This window comes from Emys orbicularis, chromosome 3 (genome assembly GCF_028017835.1).
Source record: "Emys orbicularis isolate rEmyOrb1 chromosome 3, rEmyOrb1.hap1, whole genome shotgun sequence".
Lineage (NCBI taxonomy): Eukaryota > Metazoa > Chordata > Testudines > Emydidae > Emys > Emys orbicularis.
Genome location: NC_088685.1, coordinates 94,305 through 114,811, shown reverse-complemented (window position 1 = coordinate 114,811; position 20,507 = coordinate 94,305). Strand labels below are relative to the sequence as shown.

Below are 20,507 nucleotides of genomic sequence, written 5' to 3'. Positions count from 1 at the left end.
CCTGACTTAGCAGCAGCTCCGCTACACCGCCAAAGATCGCGATCAACTGGGAGATTCTCTAGGATTGACCAGTCGATCGTGATCGACCAGTTGGTAACCACTGCTCTATGCCGAAGGGAGAGCACTCTCCCTCCAGCATAATTACTCCACCTCCGCGAGAGGCGGAAGCTATGTTGGCGGGAGAGTATCTCCTGATGACATAGTGCCGTTGTGGACCTCGCTTAGGTCACTATAACTGGCGGCTTTTTCACACACTCCTGAGCGACGTAAGTTATATCAACTTAAGCAGTAGTGTAGACCTGCCCTTAGAATATGTACTATCTGTTTGACCTTGTATTTAGCTGTGACACTCTGAGTACCTTTCCTTGACCCTGAGGAAGAGCTCTGTTTAGCTCAAAAGCTTGTCTCTCTCTCTCCAACAGAAGTTGGTCCAATAAAAGATATTACCTCCCCATCTTGTCTGTCTAATATCCTGGGACCGACATGGCTACACCAACACTGTACAATGTCATCCTCACCAATTCAGGCAGTTTCCCTCATCATAGCAGCCTTATCTCAGTCATCTCTGGGCTGAGTCTCTGCCAGCTTGCTTGTGTGAGCAACAGCTGCAGTTTTTGTATTTGTCCTTAGCTTCTCATCTTCTGCCTTAAGAGGGACAGCCTATGTATTGGTCAACATTCCTATATGCTTTTTGAAAAAAAATCTCCCTTGAATAAGGCACCATTTGTTCACTCAATGTCTGGTTTATTATGGGTAATTGAAAATTCAGGGTCTGTTCTAGTTGCAGCTGTAATGTTAAATGTTGTCTTAATTGTTGGATTAATGGAAATATGCTCAGAGGCTTAGGTAATGGACAGATGTTGTTTATAAGTAAATGTTCAAAATGTTTCTCTTTTCAGGGAGTATCGTCCAGAATATGAGCGTCTGAGAAAATCATTGGTAAAGATTTACAAGTATTTCACACACAGGCAGTGTATTCTGGGGTCAGAGTGCCAACTAGTCTGCTCCAGCTTTCCTTCAGAACTCCAGCTTCTCAGAGTATAGTCTGGTTATTTTCCTTAAAAGACTTATCCAATCTGGATTTAAATTTCCACTGCACTGCAGAAGCCCATTATTTAATTTACTAATCACACTTACGGTGAAAAGCCCTTTCCTGAGACCCATCAGTCTCTCCTTTGCTAGATTTGGTATGGTGCGGTTTTATTTTGTACAGTAGTCTTTTCTACAAACCACGCATCCTCCAAATGCATTAGTGCTAGTAATTGAATGTGGTAAGGCTTGGACAGTGTCTGAGAGCCACGAGGAAGGCAAATAAGGTGTAGGGTGTGTACGGTGGGGAATAGATTATAAAGCAAGGAGCGAATAATTCTACTATACAAGCTGTAGAGAAATTACTCTTGGAATCCTGGGCATGGTTATAGTCACTTAGCTTCAAGGGGTATCTAATCTAGAAGGATTCATGTACCTCGAGGGGTGGAGGACACCATTTGTTACGATCTTCCAAAGTGACTTTTTAGGTCTTTGTATGTACCACCGCAAATTCCCACTTTGGCTTACATGAAGATATCAAGTGTGTTAATAAAGTAGAAGACAGAGATGTAACTTTCATGTTAGAGATGAAAAATGTCTTCTGGCTGCCCTGTTTTATGCAAAGTTTGGATTCTAGCTCCAGTCTGGTAGGTTACTGTACCCTTTTTTCTCTTCCTCTGGGCTGTCCCTTGCCATCCTGAACTTTTCTGTTACCATAGAATAGAATCATAGGACTGGAAGGGACCTCGAGAGGTCATCTAGTCCAGTCCCCTGCACTCATGGCAGGACTAAGTAGTATCTAGACCATCCCTGATAGGTGTTTGTGTAACCTGCTTTTAAAATGTCCAGGGATAGAGATTCTACAACCTCCCTATGCAATTTATTCCAGTGCTTAACCACGCTGACAGGAAGTTTTTCCTAATGTCCAATTTAAATCTCCCTGGCTGCAATTTAAACCCATTGCTTCTTGTCCTATCCTCAGAGATTTAAGAAGAACAATTTTTCTCCTTCCTCCTTGTAACAATCTTTTACGTACTTGAAAACTGTTATCATGTCCCCTCTCAGTTCTCTCTTTTCCAGACTAAACAAACACAATTTTTTCCCTCATAGGTCATGTTTTCCTGACCTTTAATCATTTTTGTTGCTCTTCTCTAGACTGTCTCCAATTTGTCCACATCTTTCCTGAAATGTGGCACCCAGAACTGGACACAATACTCTAATTGAGGCCTAATCAGGGCGGAGTAGAGAGGAAGAATTATTTCTCATGTCTTGCTTACAACACTCCTGCTAATATGTCTCAGAATTATGTTTGCCTTCCCCCCACCCCACCCCCCTTTCCCCCGACCCCAACAGTGTTACACTGTTGACTCATATTTAGCTTGTGGTCCACTATGACCCCCAGATCCCTTTCCACAGTACTCCTTCCTAGGCAGTCATTTCCCATTTTGTATCTGTGCAACTGATTGTTCCTTCCTAAGTGGAGTTCTTTGCATTTGTCCTTATTGAATTTCATCCTATTTCCTTCAAACCATTTCTCCAGTTTGTCCAGATCATTTTGAATTATAATCCTATCCTCCAAAGCACTTGCAACCCCTCCCAGTTTGGTATCGTCTACAAACTTCATAAGTGTAATCTCTATGCCATTATCTAAATCATTGATGAAGATATTGAACAGAACCGGACCCAGAACTGGTCCCTGCGTGACCCCACTCATTATGCCCTTCCAGCATGACTGTGAACCACTGATAACTACACTCTGGGAACGGTTTTCTAACCAGTTATGTACCCACCTTATAGTATCTCCATCTAGGTTGCATTTCCCTAATTTATTTATGAGAAGGCCATGTGAGACAGTATCAAAAGCTTTACTAAAGTCAAGATATACCATGTCTGCCTCATCCCCCTTATCCACAAGGCTTGCCCTCAGTTATGCTATTAGCCCTTCCAAGTCTGTGTCCTAGGGTCATAGAGTCTGCCACTCCATGACCTCTAGGGATGAGAGAACTGACTGAGATAAAATATAAAGTGATCTGAACCTCCAGACAATTTGAGGTTTACCTTTCACCATGTACAACTTTGAACAATAGCAAAACTCATCTTTATGATCCCTGCTCCTACCCCAAAGTTCCTGTCTAGGGTGCAGAAATATTTTTCAGAGAGAATAATTTGTAACCACCAAATCGTATTTCTGCAATATGCCCCATGTAGACTAGTGCTATCACACTCCAGCTAACATAGAATGTTGATCAGTTGAGCATTTTTTACTCTGGAACTTACTGTGCCAGTTTTCCAAAGACTCTGCTGGCTTTCTGTTCAGTGTATTCCACTGAAACAAAACAGATTGTACCTCTACATGCTTTGAATCCTGGCTATCCAAGAGACACCTCTCTCGATGCACTAGTGTGACAGTTGAGACTGGATGGCTTAAAGTGCTTCTGGTGGAGGTCCCTCAGCTCTGGAATTCATTTCCCTCCTCTGGTCCAACAAATTCTGCTGTAAAGTCCATTTATTGACTCATACCTTTACCCAACATTTGGATAGTCCTCTCTTCTAGAGCGGAAATATTGTTTTACTTGTATTACTTGAACTGTGTCCAGAGACCCTGTGGTGGGTGTTATATTAATCACACTAAAATGTTTCCTTGTGTAGGCGAAAGCCCAGAGCAAGCAGCAGAAAGAGCAGCTGGAACGTTTGCAGAAAGACATGGGCTCTGTGGCTATGGAGAGCAACCCACTTGCAGGTAATGAAAGGGTTTTGTGTGGTGGAGTAATTTAACTTCAGAAGAGTCTCTGTAGAGTTTGCCTTGAAAATTTTCTGAAGCTTTTCTCTCTTCCACAAAAGTATAAAGCAACTTAGTCCCAGTGAAGGGCACAGACCATTTCCCTGTCTCATCTTCTATGCCAGTGGTTCTCAAACTTTATTTTCCGTGGACCACTTGAAAATTGCCGAGGGTCTCGGCAGACCACTTAATGATCTTTCCAAATGTTGTTTGTACCGTTAGCTAACTATTGTAAAGCGCTTTGGGTAAAAGTGCTATATTAAAAAAACCTTAATAATAAACATTTTTTGTTCTACAAATAAAAGCACACAACTCATATTTAATATCAATAGTCTTACCTTTCCAATGCGATGGGTGTGCCCTCTCTCCGCCCCCAACAGCAGCCACAGAGCTGAGGTGGGAAGGAGGGCTGTCTCTCCCTGGCAGCCGCAGCCCTGGAGCTGGGGAAAGTCGCCTCTTTCTCTGGCCGCCGCAAGCCTGCACATCCCAAATTCCCCCACCCTCTCTTCTCACCCCACTGTCCCTCCCACCTACACCCTATTCCCCCAAGGCCACCACCTCACCTTACATGTGCATCTTCTCCAGGGTCCAGGCACCTAATTAGTGGAGCCAGGCCTGCACAGCTCCACTAATTAGGTGGGTGTCCCTTCATTCTCTCGTGTGCAGCCACCCAGGCGCACACCTTAGAGGGAACTATCCGCGGACCACCTGAATGGAGCTCTCAGACCACTGGTAGTCCACGGACCACAGTTTGAGAACCTCTGTTCTATGCGTTAGCCCCAGCAGAAGATCAGGGAAAGAAGAAACCCTGGTGCCTAGCCAATAGGAGAGTGGGCATGCTAGAAATAAATAGATTGCGTTGATAAAACATTCCAGGCAGGGTGACATAGCAATTAAATTGGCATCCAACAAGAATTCAACAATATGGGTGGGGCTGTAATCTGTGGGGTTCTATAGGGAACATGCTACTGTGTAGCATCTCACATTCTAGCGCATGTATTTGTAATAATAATAATTATAATAATAATTAATGGAGATATCCCATCTCCTAGAACTGGAAGGGACCTTGAAAGGTCATCGAGTCCAGCCCCCTGCCTTCACTAGCAGGACCAAGTACTGATTTTGCCCCAGATCCCCAAGTGGCCCCCTCAAGGATTGAACTCACAACCCTGGGTTTAGCAGGCCAATGCTCAAACCACTGAGCTATCCCTCCCCCCCCGTCTATCCCTCCCCCATTTGTGTCTATGGGGACCATGGGGTGTGGTCCATACTTGTAGGGTAGGTATCAGTAGCTGTGGTTGCTGTGTGCAGATGCTTACGTTATGAAATATTAGGGAATTAGGTTGTTGTCAGTATGAGACTTTGTTTTTAGAAGCTTCTATTTCTCACTAGATTCTTCTGACATTTCTGCATTGGGCCCCTCTGACTTGATCATGACACGAGGAACTTTGGATGAGGAAGATGAAGAGAGAGAGAGTGATACTGATGATATTGACCATCAAGGTAAGGGAAAGCGAGGCTGCCTGTGGCTTGGAATTACACAACATGCCCCTTGAGAGGGGAGATCAGAGGTCAAGTGCATGGCTGTTATGGTGAGTGAGAGAGCTGATTCAGGGTTGAAGGCCAAATGAGGTGGGAGGCCAGGGATCAGACAGGTCATCAGTGTAGCCATTAGAGATACTGAGGGTGGGAAATTGTGAAGAGAGCAGGAGCGAGAGCTATGAATCCAAAATTGGAGATGAAGGTGAACGGGTCAGAGTCAGGGAGAGGAAGGTAACTGTGATGTGGAAGAGGGGAGTCAGATGGAGTCATTCTTCAAAAGAATGGGGTGAAGGAGGAAAGGTTGGAAATGACAAGAGTGGAAGAGAAACCTGTGCCCACCGTGTTTTCTGCACCTCTGTTTCCCCTCAGTAGTCCATCAAGGACACGTAACTCTCATGCTTCCAGCTCTCCAGCAATTGCCTTTCTCGAGCACTCCCTTTCGACTCCGGTATTCCCACGCTGCACAGTTCCCTGCCTTCACTGTATTATTCCCAGCAGAGGCAGGCTGCCCAAGCACAGCTGCATGCTTTCTCTTCAGACATGAAAAACAGTGCGACTGTCTACAGTTATCGTTAGTTACAGCACAGCTCTTTTTATGCAAGCCCATTTTATTCTTAAGGTAAAAACACTACAAAGGAAAACACATTAAAAACAATAAAGAACCTACACAGTTGCTAATAAGCTTACCAGAGATCACCCCAACCCTAACATGGGCTCTGGCAGGAGCAGTCCTTCAACAGCCCATCTAAGGGATTTCCTTGTGGATTCATGTTCATCACAGCTCCAGCATAGACCAAGCACATGGTCTTATGTGTCCTCAGTAGGCCTAGTCCTTCCAATCCTTCCCTAAGGATTAGGGCCCTTTGTGGACTTGGGATCCTGTATGTTTGCTGGATCAGGAAACGGCCCAGAGTTTATTTAAAACCAGGGTATTTAATCAAAAATCCTTTTTGTCTGTTGGTCCATGGAGAATCCTGGACTTCAGCAAAGCTTTTGATACGGTCTCCCACAGTATTCTTGCGAGCAAGTTAAAGAAGTATGGGCCGGATGAATGGACTATAAGGTGGATAGAAAGCTGGCTAGATCATCGGGCTCAACGGGTAGTGATCAATGGGTCCATGTCTAGTTGGCAGCCGGTATCAAGCGGAGTGCCCCAAGGGTTGGTCCTGGGGCCGGTTTTGTTCAATATCTTCATTAATGATCTGGAGGATGGCGTGGACTGCACTCTCAGCAAGTTTGCAGATGACACTAAACTGGGAGGAGTGGTCGATACGCTGGAGGGTAGGGGCAGGATACAGAGGGACCTAGACAAATTAGAGGATTGGGCCAAAAGAAACCTGATGAGGTTCAACAAGGACAAGTGCAGAGTCCTGCACTTAGGAAGGAAGAATCCCATGCACTGCTACAGACTAGGGACTGAGTGGCTAGGCAGCAGTTCTGCAGAAAAGGACCTAGGGGTTACGGTGGACAAGAAGTTGGATATGAGTCAACAGTGTGCCCTTGTTGCCAAGAAGGCTAACTGCATTTTGGGCTGTATAAGTAGGAGCATTGCCAGCAGATAGAGGGACGTGATCATTCCACTCTATTCGGCATTGATGAGGCCTCATCTGGAGTACTGTGTCCAGTTTTGGCCCCCACACTACAAGAAGGATGTGGAAAAATTGGAAAGAGTCCAGCGGAGGGCAACAAAAATGATTAGGGGGCTGGAGCACATGACTTATGAGGAGAGGATGAAGGAACTGGGATTATTTAGTCTGCAGAAGAGAAGAATGAGGGGGGATTTGATAGCTGCTTTCAACTTCCTGAAAGGGGGTTCCAAAGAGGATGGATCTAGACTGTTCTCAGTGGTAGCAGATGACAGAACAAGGAGTAATGGTCTCAAGTTGCAGGGGGGGAGGTTTAGGTTGGATATTAGGAAAAACTTCTTCACTAGGAGGGTGGTGAAGCACTGGAATGGGTTACCTAGGGAGGTGGTGGTGGTATCTCCTTCCTTAGAGGTTTTTAAGGTCAGGCTTGACAAAGCCCTGGCTGGGATGATTTAGTTGGGAATTGGTCCTGCTTTGAGCAGGGGGTTGGACTAGATGACCTCCTGAGGTCCCTCCCAACCCTGATATTCTATGATTCTATGAACTAATATATGTGAACCTTTCCAGGGGATGGCATCAAAGGGGCTGGTAACTGGAGGAATTACATTAGATTAGCATCCCCCTCCTTTGACGGGAGTTGCATAGAAGCTTGAGGGTAGAGGATGAGAGAAGAAGGCAGCAGGAGCTGTGTCTGAAGGGAATCTGAGTTTCTGAGAGCACGATGGGTTGGAGGGAGAAGGACATGAAAAGACTTCAGACTCTTATTGGAGATGGAATGGGCATTTCTTAGGAAGCAAGCAAACAGGGAGGCAGGGACGGGTTTGAGGATAGAGGAGAGTCTAGTGGGGTGGTATCATCAGATCAAGACTGGAGGCCTTTCTGGAAAATATCCTTTAGCCAAACACAATTTATGTGGCTGCATACGGAGGAACTGGGTAAAATTCCATGGCCTGTGTTATAGAGGAGGTTAGACTAGATGATCTTGTAAAGTCCCTTCTAGCCAGTGAATTAGAAGTTATAGATGAATTAAGCAGAGAATTGTGGGTGGTGGAGAGATGCCCCTTTTAAAACATTTATATAGCGAAATGAAGATAGTTATATTAAAGCCTATATCATCCATGAATTACAATTAAATAGAGCTGGGCAAATAATGGATTTTCTCTTATTTTTTAAATTGGTGAATGAAAAAGTCCAAAAAATTTCATTTCCAGTCAAATGAAATGTTTCATTTTGATTTCAGCCATTTTAAAATGTGTGTATTTAATACAATTAAAGGAAATTTTGACATGAAAAGTCATTTCAAACCAAAATATCAAAACATTTCTTTTTGAAAATGTTGAAATGAAAAGTTGAGGGGGATTTTTTATTTATTTATTTTATTTATTTTCATTGTTAAGGGTTTTTTTACCCTTTTAATTTGGTGAAATCTACAGAAATTTGCAAAACATTTTGATGGCATTTTGTCAGTTTCATGTGAAAAGTTTTGCCGGGCTGTAGAATTTAAGGCTTTTTTGTTGTGAAGAAATACACGTTTGTACTAGACCTTGCTATTCCTGTTGGAATTTTGAAAGTTGTCTGATAAGTAAATAATTTCATAGAATCATAGAATATCCAACCCCAACTATTGTCAATTAACAATCTTAACTGACTTCTGAATTTTTTTTCGTATTGTTTTGAACTGTACCCAAAGATGTGACTTATAATGAAGGTAGCTACAAGCATAATGGGTGAAAGGGTGGGAGTAGGAGAGGATGACAATAGATAAGGTTGTTTGGCAATTCCAAATTGTCACTTTTTGGTACAATTTAAAAAAAATATTTTATGTCCCTATCGTGGATTCTTGCCTGAGTGGTTCATGTGGGCAGTGCTGCAAAAACGTTTTTTACAACATTACAATTCATAGTCCTTTCCGGCCTTAAAATAAAATCTATTATGATAATCTGATCTGAAGTCACATACCACAGGCTGGAGAACCTCACCCAGTAAGTCCGGCATTCAGCCCTTAACTTCTGTTTGAGCGATAACGTATCTATTAGAAAGATATCAAGTCTTGATTTAAACAATTCAAATGATGGCAAATTCACCACTTCCCTAGGTAAGTTGTTTCAAAGATTAATTAAACTCTATTTCTTGTTTTAAATGTTTCTAGTTTCAGGTTTCATAGATTTTAAGGCCACAAGGCATCATCAGATCTAGTCTGACCTCCGGTATAACACAGGCCATAACATTTCATCCAGTTACTCCTGTATCTAGCCCAATAACTTGTATTTGACCAAATCATATCTTCCAAATGCTTCTGAGCCTAAGCTCCCGTCCAAGCCACACCTTCTAAGCACGATCTATGTAGCTATTTCTATTTCTGTCAGCCAGAGCTGAGAGGCACCAAAATGTGTGTAATCGACATACCCGTAATATCTCATTCTAAGGCATTTTTTTCCAAGCTTCCAATAACTTTTCTCTTCTGCACCCTCTCCAGTTTTTCAGCAGCCTTCCTAAAATGTGGACACCAGAATTGGATTCATTAGTTGGTATTGTTCTCACTAAAGCTGTATACAAAAGTAAAATAATCTCCCTACTCTTACACACTGCTTCCCTGTTTATACTTTTTGGCACAGCATTGCATGGGGAGCTCATGTTCAATTATTTGTGTACTATGATTCCTAAGTCCTTTTCAGACAGTCACTGCTTTCCAGGATACAATCTCTCATTCTGGAGGTATAGGCTACACTCAGTCCAACTTCAGAGATGTGCCGCTCCAATTCAGTGCTGAGCACATTAGCCTCGGTACGGAGTGCTTCACCAGCACCGGGCCATCCCCAGCACCATTTGCCATCTCCAGTGCTGAGGGGAAGGCACAAGAAACAGCACACCGAAAGAGGGCACTCCCCAGTGCCAAAGAAGAATAGGCGGGGAATGGTTGACAAGGTGCTGGGCCACTTGTCCTCTGCAGAGCGGCGATCAGCGGTGGCAACTCCACCCAGGGCACCGAGGCTGGTCCAGGATCCACCACTGACTCCTGGGAGCAGTTGGGGCACCCTACACTTGCGAGCCCATTGACGCTGGAGGCATTCCAGGAGTCAAGAGACCTAATGTCGCTCCCAGTGCCACCCAAGAACCTCAACCGGCGGAATCGTCGATGGCAGCCCCCACCAGAAAGAAACCCTCTATGGGTCCACTTCAGTGGTCTCCGGCTTTGGCGCACCGGTCGCCGGCTTCCCAGTCGCCAGCTTCACGGCACCGATCCCCAGCTTCGTGACACCTATCTCCGGTCCCATGGCAACGATCGCCTACTCCATTGCTCTGATCTCCAGCTTCCTGGCACCACTCCCTGGTTCCCCATCACAGCCGATAGGCGGAAGTGGCAACGGCTCCACCATTGTCTCTGAGGGAAGAGTCCTCGTCAGAGTACAGGTGTGAATCCATCCCTCCCACAAGGAGACACTGGCATCCGCTTGTACACACCGGACTTCGGTGCCGGACCTTCTGCAGGCGCTTGGCCACAAGGGCAGTGGCCAGTGTACTGGCAGTATTGGAACCCGGGGGGTGGTGAGGGTGTTTCCCATCAATGCTGGGACCTTAGTCCCAGATGTCGTCCTTGGTGGTATCTGAGAGGCGAACCACAGCCCCGCCCCAGCCAGTGACGAACCTTGACTCGTACCCCTATACTGAGACCCCAGCAGTGGTCCAAGTGGAGGCAACCCCGATGGTGGAGGAGGAGCCAGCTCCTCCTATGGTGGTGGCCTCTTCCTCATCGTCCCCAGACCAGGTGGTTGTGGATCCGGCCAATCCCCTTCCACCGGATGTCTTCGGGGCTCACCAAGAGCTCCTCAAGCGGGTTGCCACAAACTTGGGACTGGAGGCAGAGGAGCTCAAGCCCATGGACAGCCTGTTTGACGTTTTAGCTGCAGTGGCCCCCTCCAAAGTGGCCCTACCAGTTCACAAAAGGGTGTTGAAGCTGATTAGGGGGCTGTGATAGACCCCATCTTTCCTGCCTCGACCTCAAAATGGACAGAGAAGAAATATTATGTCCCAGCTAAGGGGTGTGAATATATGTATGAACAAATGAGCAGGACAGGGAGGGGCAGGCAAGTGCCACCCTTAAAAATAAGGGTGCAAAGAGACTCTGTTTGTTTGGTTGGAAGGTATATTCAACAGTCAGCCTACAGCTTCGTATCTCCAAACAGTAGGCATTGCTGGGAGGTACGATTTTAATATCTAGAACTCGATGGCCAGGTTCAAAGACTCCCTGCCACAGGAATCGAGGCAGGAATTCTTGGCCATCTTGGAGGAAGGCAAGTTGGTGGCCAGGGCCTCGCTTCAGGCTGCCTTGGATGTGACCGACTCAGCAGCCAGATTAATGGCGTCAGCAGTGTCCAGGCAACACAGCTCATGGCTGCAATTATCGGGTCTTTCTCACAAGGTGCAGCAATCAGTCCAAGACCTCCCAGGTTGCATTCTTCTCGAAACAGACGAACACCAAGGACTGAAGGACTCTAGGGCCACGCTGCGCTCCTTGAGCCTGTACACATCCCCGGCCTCCAGGAGACATTTCCGGCTGCAGCTGCCTCTCAGGTTCTCAGGACCTCCCAGGGATGATCCCTATAAGAAAAAAGGGAAAGTTTATAAGCGCCAACTCCTGCACTGTCCACCTCTGCCTCTGTCAAATTCGGGAAGGTACCCCAGTCGCTTGAGGCAGACCTTTTGAGGGTGCACCCAAAGACGGTGTTCCGGACTTGACCCAGGATCCATCCCCTCTTTTGTTTTTGGACCATTTGTTTCCTTTCAATACTGCATGGTCCCTAATAACTTTGAACCGTTGGGTACTCAAGACCGTGGCAGTTGGGTATACCCTGCAGTTTCCTACTCCTCAACCCCGTCCCTCTTCAGGGACCCTTCTCACAAGCAACTCCTTACCCAGGAGGTGGAAGCTCTCCTACACGTGAAGGCCATAGAGGAAGTTCCTCAAGATTTGAGGGGCAAAGGGTTTTATTCTCGATATTTCCTAATCCCGAAGGCCAAAGGGGGCCTCAGGCCCATCCTGGACCTGCATTGCTTCAACAAACATCTCAGGAAGTTGAAGTTCCACATGCTGTCTGGCCTCCATCATCCTCTCCCTGGATCCGGGAGACTGGTACGCCGCCCTCGATTTAAAGGATCCATATTTCAATATCTTCATCTTCCATGGACACAGGAGATTCCTCTGGCTCGTGGTGGGGCAGCACCATTATCAATTAACTGCACTCCCCTTTGGTCTCTCATCAGCCCCAAGGGTTTTCACAAAGTGCATGGTGGTGGTTGCAGCTTACCTGAGACATCGAGGCGTGCAAATTTACCCATACCTCAATGACTGGTTAATCAAGGGCCGCTCACAAGCTCAGGTCCAACACAGCGTCAGCGTTATATGGGCCATGTGTTGGGAGCTGGGTCTGGTTATAAATGAGCAGAAATCAATTGGTTCAAAGAATGGAGTTTATAGGAGCAGAGCTTGACTCCACTCAGGCCAGGGCATACCGGCTGTGGAGGCCCAGTTCCAGGCGATGTCGGACCTAATCATCCATGTCAGGGCCCACCAACTCATGACCGCTCAGATATGCCTCAAGCTGCTGGAATACATGGCAGTGTGTACTTACCTGGTGCAATATGCGCAGCTGCGTCTCAGACCTCTGCAGATGTGGCTAGTGTCAGTCTACTCTCCTGGCAGGCACCACTTGGACCTAATTCTCACAATCCTGCTGACTGTTTTAGCATCACTGACTTGGTGGACAGAACCGTGCATGATGAACAGAGTCCCCTTTGCTGCCCCGTACCCGTCAGTGGCATTGGTCTCAGATGCTTCAGACCTGGGGTGGGAGGCTCATACTCTCCCTGCACATAAATGTCAGGGAACTCAAGGTGATACGCTTGGCCTGCCAGATGTTCCATCCCTACCTATCGGGCAGGGTAATGCAGGTCTTGACGGACAACACGGCCATGATGTTTTACATCAACAAGCAAGTCAGAGTTCGCTCCTCGGATGTGTGGCAGGAGGCTCTTCAATTGTGGGACTTCTGTGTGGAACATGCCATTCACGTCAAGGCATCACACCTCCCAAGGGCCCAGAATGCACTGGCAGTTCTCCTCAGCAGGTCATTTTCCTCTCACTATGAGTGGTCCGTTCATCCAGAGGTCGTCAGCACTATCTTCCAGAGGTCAGGGACTCCCCGGGTGGACCTGTTTGCCTCCAGACAGAACAGGAAATGGCAGCAGTTTTGCTGGATGCGTGGGCTCAGCAAGGGCTCCCTGTCTGATGCCTTCCTGCTTTCGTGGGCAGGGGGACTACTGTACGCCTTCCCACTGACTCCCTTGGTCCACAAGGTCCTCTTAAAGATCAAGAGGGACAAGGTGAGGATTATCCTGATAGCCCCAGCGTGGCCACACCCGCATTGATATGGCACACTTCCAGACCTTTCGGTAGCAGCCCTGTCATAGCTCCCAACTTGATCTCGCAGAACCAGAGTTGGTTGCTTCACCTGAACTTCACGTCCCTGCATCTGACAGCTTGGCTGCTGCGTGGTTGAACCCTGAGGAACGGGCCTGCTCAGAGCCAGTCCAGCAAGTCTTACTGGGTAGCAGGAAACTCTCTCTACCAAGGTGACCTACTTGGCCAAGTGGAAGCACTTCACTTGTTGGGCCTCCGATTGGGGTCTTTCCCCATCTCAGTCCAAGATGGACTGCATAGATGACTATCAACTCCACCTGAAGCACCAGGGTCTGGCCCTATCATCAGTCAAGGTACACCTGGTGGCCATCTCGGCCTTCCATCCTTCGGCTAGGGTAAATTAGTCTTCTCACACGAGATGACAGTCAGGTTCCGTAAAGGCTTGGGAAGACTTTACCCACAGGTTCATGACCTGATTCCCCCACAGGACTTAAATCTGGTACTGTCAAAGTTCATGGGGGGGCCCCCCTTTGAGCCATTGGCATCTTGTTCCCTGCTACTACTGTCATAGAAGGCGGCCTTCTTGGTGGCAGTTAGGTTGGCCAGAAGGGTCTCCAAAATCAGAGCCCTGACTTCAGAACCCCTTATATGGTGTTCTTCAAAGATGAGGTCTGGCTGCACCCCCACCCAACCTTCCTGCCAAAGGTGGTTTCACAGTTCCATAACAACCAGGACATTTTTCTGCCCATCTTCTTTCTGAAGCTTCACAGATCAGATAAGGATCGTCGACTACATATCTTAGATGTTAGGTGGGCCCTGGACTTCTACATTGAAAGGACTAATCCCTTCCACAAATCAGCACAGCTCTTTATAGAGGTGGTGGACAGGATGGAAGGTCTGCCAGTATCATCTGAAGATCTCCTGGATAACTGCCTGCATCTGGGCGTGCTACGAGCCGGCCATTGTGACAGCCCACTGTACAAGGGCCCAGGCTTCATCAGCAGCATTCCTTGTGCAGATTCCAGTCCAGGACATCTGCAGGGCCACAATGTGGTCATCGATCCGTACCTTCGCATCCCACTACACCATCATCCAGCAGGTCCGTGACAATGCCAGTTTTGGTTGAGCAGTGTTGCAATCGACACATCCGTGAACCCCGAGCCCACTGCCAGGGACACTGCTTGTGAGTCACCTAGAATGGAATTGACATGATCAAGCACTCGAAGAAAAAACGGTTACTAACCTCCTGTAACTGTTGTTTTTTGAGATGTATTGCTTATGTCCATTCCATGGCCTTCCCTCCTAGCCCTCTATCAGAGTTGCTAGCAAGAAGGAACCGAGAGGGTGCGGGGCTGGTGGCGCCCCTTATACGGGCACATAAGTGCGGGGCTCCAGGGTGCGCTAGGGCTGTCCCTACAGATACCACTAAGGGAAAAATCTCTAGCAATTGTGCATGTGGTGTGTGCACAACTAGTATGGAATGAACATGAGCAACACATCTCGAATAACCATTACGGAAGGTTAGTAACCGTTTTTTGTGGACCAGTGACCCATTGTGCAAGGTGCTGTACAAACACAGAACAGAAAGACAGTACTTTCCTAAATATAGGACAAAGATAACAAATGGACGGAGGAGTACATGGAGTCAGCATGATAAACAGTGGGCTTAGCTCACTGGTAGCCTAACCATTGTCAACTTTTTTGTAGGCATCATGGCAAAGAGTTTTGAGGAGGGATTTGAAAATGGAGAATGAGATAGCTTAGTGGAAGTTTGGGGGAGCACCTCCCAAGTATGAGGAGCAGCATTGGAGAAAATGCTTGTTTGAAAGTGTAACAAGTGTGCAGTGGAGGCTGCCACCAGGGGTGGATCCAGAGGCAAGCATCAACAGCTCATTAGCAAATGAGATAATTGGTAAAATGGGGATTGACTGTGAAGGGCCTTGAAAATGCAAGCAGGTTTATATTTGATGTGATAGAGAAGGGAGAGCCAGAAGAGGCATGCAAGAGATGGGTGACCTGGTCAAAGAGAGAGGCTAGGAAAATTCCTTGCAGCCAGCATTCTGAATGGATACAAGTGAGGCAAGATTGCATTTGTCAAGGCTAGCAAGAAGAATGTTTCAGTAATTGAGATGTGAGACTTGGATGAAAGTTTTAGCTGTGTGGATGGATAGGAAAGGCTATGTCTTAGGCCAGGCCTGCACAACATACGGGCCGCGGGCCGCATGTGGCCCGCGTGGGCTCACTGTGCGGCCTGCGGGGGGTGAGTGAGTAAGCCAACGGCTGGCTGGCCCGCAGGTGGGCGGGGTGGTGAAGGGGCTAGTGGCAGGCTGGAGAGTGAGGGTGAGCCAGCGGCAGGAGGCAGGGGCAGCAGCAGAAGGTAAGAGGCCAAGCAAGTGAGCTGGCGGCGGGGGAGGGGGGCTGAGGAGGCAAGCGGGGGGGGCAGGTGACCAGGGGGAGGGAGGGCGGAGGAGGCAGGCGGGCGGTGGCCGGGGGCAGGTGAGCCGGCGGCGGGGTGGAGGGGGCTGAGGAGGTAAGCGGGGGGGCAGGTGAGCCAGCGGTGGGGGAGGGAGGGCTGAGGAGGCGAGTGGGGGGGACAGGTGAGCCGGCAGCGGGGGAGGGGAGGCTGAGGAGGCAAGCGGGGGGGCAGGTGAGCCGCCGGCAGGGGGCAGGTGAGCCAGCGGCAGGGGAGGGAGGGCTGAGGAGGCGAGCAGGGGGGCAGGTGAGCCGGCAGCGGGGGACGGGGGCTGAGGAGGCAAGCGGGGGGGGCAGGTGACCAGGGGGGGGAGGGAGGGCGGAGGAGGCAGGCGGGCGGTGGCCGGGGGCAGGTGAGCCGGCGGCGGGGTGGAGGGGGCTGAGGAGGTAAGCGGGGGGGCAGGTGAGCCAGCGGTGGGGGAGGGAGGGCTGAGGAGGCGAGTGGGGGGACAGGTGAGCCGGCAGCGGGGGAGGGGAGGCTGAGGAGGCAAGCGGGGGGGCAGGTGAGCCGCCGGCAGGGGGCAGGTGAGCCAGCGGCAGGGGAGGGAGGGCTGAGGAGGCGAGCAGGGGGGCAGGTGAGCCGGCAGCGGGGGACGGGGGCTGAGGAGGTGAGCGGGCGGGCAGTGGCCAGGGGGCAGGTGAGCCACCGGTGGGGGAGGGAGGATGAGGAGGTGAGCGGGTGGGCAGTGGCCAGGGGGCAGGTGAGCCGCCGGCGGGGGAGGGGGGATGAGGAGGTGAGCAGACGGGCGGTGGCCAGGGGGCAGGTGAGCCGCCGGCGGGGAAGGGGGGATGAGGTGAGCGGGCGCGCGGTGGCCGGGGGGCAGGTGAGCTGGCGGCGGGGGAGGGAGGCTGAGGAGGCAAGCGGGTGGGCAGTGGCGGGGAGTGAGTAGATGAGCTGGGGGGGGGGCGAGGAGGTGAGCAGGCGGGCAGTGGTGGGAGGGCAATTGGGAGAGGGAAATGCCAGAATGCCCCCGACGGTCCCAAATGTTCAAGTAACTGCCCCAGGGTGGTAAAGAAAACTGGGTCATTAAGGCTTGACAGTCTCTGGGGGGAATCACTGCTAATCCCAGGACCAGACAGACTGTTGTGTTTGGATCAGGGGTTCTTCAACATTTTCGTAGTGTGGAAAACTGGTTAATGCAGGGACTGCCTCATGGGTTCATGTGCCTGTCGTCACTATAGCAACTGCTTCCATGGAAAAGCCACCTTAGGAGGATGTTTAAATGTATATTTAGCTTCTTTCTATCTCACAGTCAGAAGAAGCTGGCCCCATGTGCACACACCCAGCTCTCTGGACTCAATCCCACCACACTTTGGGAACCTGTGCAGCTGAGTCTGTCCCCAGCAGTGCAAAGGCAAAGTGAGGACAGGATCAAATCAAATGTCCATCCCCGCGTTAGAGAAGAGAGAACTATGACATACTGCACATAAATCCGAACCACTTTGTTAGCTGAAGAGTTAAGCTGTAAATTTTAGAGGAGCCCAGTTAAAAGCCCATCAACAAATCTCACTTACAAATACTCGACAGCTTCCCTAAAAACCCAAAGGCAGGATAGTCTAGAAATGAACAGTTCAGGGATCCAACCCCACAGCCATATCATTCTTCCCTGTTCCTCACCATCCCCCCTGCCCTGCCCCCAAGAATCTTAGCCACATCCCACCCGATCCAGGGCCCCACCTCTTCCTCTGCAGAGCAGCCCTTGCCGCAGAGCTAGGACTCAGCAGAAGGGCAGTTTCAATAATTTACAGAGTCAATGTTATAAACATGACACAGGGTCTTTGTGATTCCCCCAGTAACACCCAGAGGTCCCCGTCCGACTCAGCCAGACACCTGGTGTTTGGGGCCAAGCCATTTTGGGGTAGGAAGCTAGGAAAATGTTCAGAAAGGGAATGATGGATATTTGTGAAATACCTTAATTGCAAAACCCCTTTTCTGAAGGTTACCAAACCTCCCAGACAAATCCTACCTGGCCTAAGAGAGCTCAGGGGGTCTGGTAATTTTTTGAGAAGTTACACGGAAGTTAAAAATGGATCTTAGTTGTAAGTTAGGATCAGTCTGAACTATGGAGTGGCTACCACTGGCCCATTACATCCGGGTGAGCGAGCAGCATTGGGCCTGATCTGGTCTGGCTCCCATCCCCTGTCCAAGGGTTGCAGCTGTCTGGAGGTGCTGCCTTCCATGCCTTCCTCATTCACACCTCATTCATTCAACAGGGCAATCGATGACAAAGTGGGGGGAAGATCTTATTCTACTTCTAGCAAAAAGACATTTTTCTTTTACCTTAATTATACTACCTCAGGGGCCCACTATAACACATTACCAAGGTTCAATACAAAGTCATATAAAAGTTATACAAAAATGCATAATGCAGAGATTTATCTACAACTGCATTGATTGACTGCCGTGTGCAGCAATATAGTGACCCCAGGTCTTTGAATGAGGCTTTATACTTAGGAGGGGGTGAGCGGTGAGTCGGAGGCGAGCGGGTGGGCAAGCGGTAGGTGGGCAAAGAGGCGAGCAGTGAGCCAGCAGGGGTTCTAGGAGAGGGCATGGGGGTTTCTGGCAGGGAAGGGAGAAGGTGAAAGGAGGCGAGTGGTGGGTGGGGGACTGACTAGGAGGGACGCAGCAAGCCAGCGGGGGGGCTAGGGGGTGAAGAGGGGTGTGGTGGTGGGGCCGAGCAGGGAGGGGGTGGGTCCTATTTTACTGCTGTGATCTGGTCACGCTATGCACGCCATTTCTTTCCCCCTCTACACTACAGGCTTCCACACACTGTCAGTGCCTTCCTAGTGTGCCATACATACAATTGTTTGCTTTAATTGAAAAATTCTTAATAAAGTATCCCCCCCCCCCCCCAAAAAAAAAAAAAAACCCTTCCTTTTCGGCCCACTGCTGTTTCGGCTGGGCGGCGCTGGGGAAGGAGGGTTTGTTTCCGCAGGGCGGGCGGCGCTGGGGGGAGGGGTCGGCCCTCAACTGTTTTCTTTGGAGTAATATGGCCCTCGCTGCTTTACGAGTTGTGCAGGCCTGTCCTAAGCTATGTCTACATTGCAGAGTTTTGTTGCCAAAAATTATGCTGTTTTAATTAAAGCACTTTAATTAAACCACTTTTGCATGTCCACATTATGCTCCTTGTGTTGGCAGAGTACATCCACACTAACAGCTCTCGCATCGACACTGAGAGCAGTGCACTGTGGGTAGCTATCCCACTGTGCAACTGGCTGCAGGGTGCTTTGGGAAGGGTTTGCAATGCCTTATGGGGCAGGTACAGTGTCATATGATGTAGGTTTTTCAATCCCATTGTTCCATGGGGATCCTACTAAATTGCCAGACACTTTTCAACTAAAGTGTGTGTGTGGGGGGGACGGGGACAGGGAGCATGCGGGGGAGAGGCAGAGACTGTGTCTGTGTTCCCCTTCCCTGTCCAATTCTCTCTAGCTTCTCATATTCCTCTCCTGGGAATTTCTAGGACTTGAGTGGGCCAAGGAGAAGGGAATTGCAAGTAGATGATGACCTAGACAGACATTTCCCATCTTACTCTAAGTGTTCCCAGTAGCCTTACTCCCACCTTAACTCAGAACCTTAAGCAGGGTAGGAGCTGGCTTAGTACTGAATTATGTTTTGTTTCCCACCCCCCCAGTCACTGAGGAAAGCCACGAAGAACCAGCCTTCAGAAACTTCATGCAGGAGACAAGGATGAAGTACCAGAATAGAAGTAGCCACTAAGAGACTTTCAGAAGCAAAGCGCTGCAAACCCTTCGACTGGCGAGAACAGCAAGAGCAAACTGTCCACCACCTTCTGTGCTGTGAAGACACCAGTGCAGCCTTGTATGCAATCTAACTTCCGTGAAGCACTTTCTCTGATACTTAAATATCTGTACTTGCAAAATCAGTTGGTTACTGTGAGCTGGAGTTCTGACTTCAGGTGTTTAACCTTTTGCCATTGTGACTTTTAAAACAAAATAAGGATTGCACTTTTCCCTTTTCTCCAAATAGTTTTGCTCCGCCTTGTTGGGAACTTGAATTCCTGGTGTGTCAGCATTATTGTCTGGAGTTTTGGTCCACCCCTGGGAGTTCAACACCATCCCCACATTCAAAGCTCATGGTTTCTCTTGGGTGCAGGGGATGGGTGAGACCTCTGCTGGAAAGCTCTTCTGAGAATTGTCTCCATTTAGTTATGGTGGTGGCTCAAATTCAGAGGGTTGGGGCAATAGTCTTGTGTGATAACAGCCAGAGCCTCAATTTTAAATGTATTCCCTATTAAATTCTGCAGCTAAAATTTGATCAGAGGCTAGAAAGGTCTTTTCAAGAACTTGTTTCTAAATGGAGTTTTCTCTGAGTTACTGAAACAGGGTAACTGAAATGTCACTGCAATCCCATGTTTGACATTTTATTTTGTTCTGTAATTTATTATAAAGTATTTTTTGCTATTGACAAATGGCTTAGTGGTGATTGGGAATGACAGAGTTGGACTCTTTCTTGCTATGGGAGGTTCATTGAATAAGCTTGCTCTGCATGCTTGCAGCACACCCAGAGGCACAACACTGGGAGTGAGCTGCGTGCCTGAAGCCATAGTATCTTGAGCTGTGAAGCTAAACAGCATTTCATCTGGTGACCAGAGACACTGAAAACGCAGATGCTACAGGAAGCGTTGTTAGTGATTCAGTAGCTGGTGCTCCTTCCCTC

The 20,507-nt window shown here is 48.7% G+C and overlaps 1 protein-coding gene across 2 annotated transcripts in view; it reads left to right on the top strand.

Annotated features, from left to right (window-relative positions):
- Positions 1-20,258, top strand: part of GPN1 (GPN-loop GTPase 1) — a 51,843-nt gene extending 31,585 nt beyond the window's left edge. For both annotated transcript variants that reach the window (XM_065400591.1, XM_065400592.1), the window contains 4 exons: positions 900-939; positions 3,679-3,769; positions 5,201-5,311; positions 19,462-20,258. In XM_065400591.1, coding sequence (XP_065256663.1) covers positions 900-939; positions 3,679-3,769; positions 5,201-5,311; positions 19,462-19,547 — 328 coding nt within the window. In that variant the 3' untranslated portion in view covers positions 19,548-20,258. The remainder of the gene's footprint in view (positions 1-899; positions 940-3,678; positions 3,770-5,200; positions 5,312-19,461) is intronic.
- The last annotated feature ends 249 nt before the right edge of the window (positions 20,259-20,507 follow it).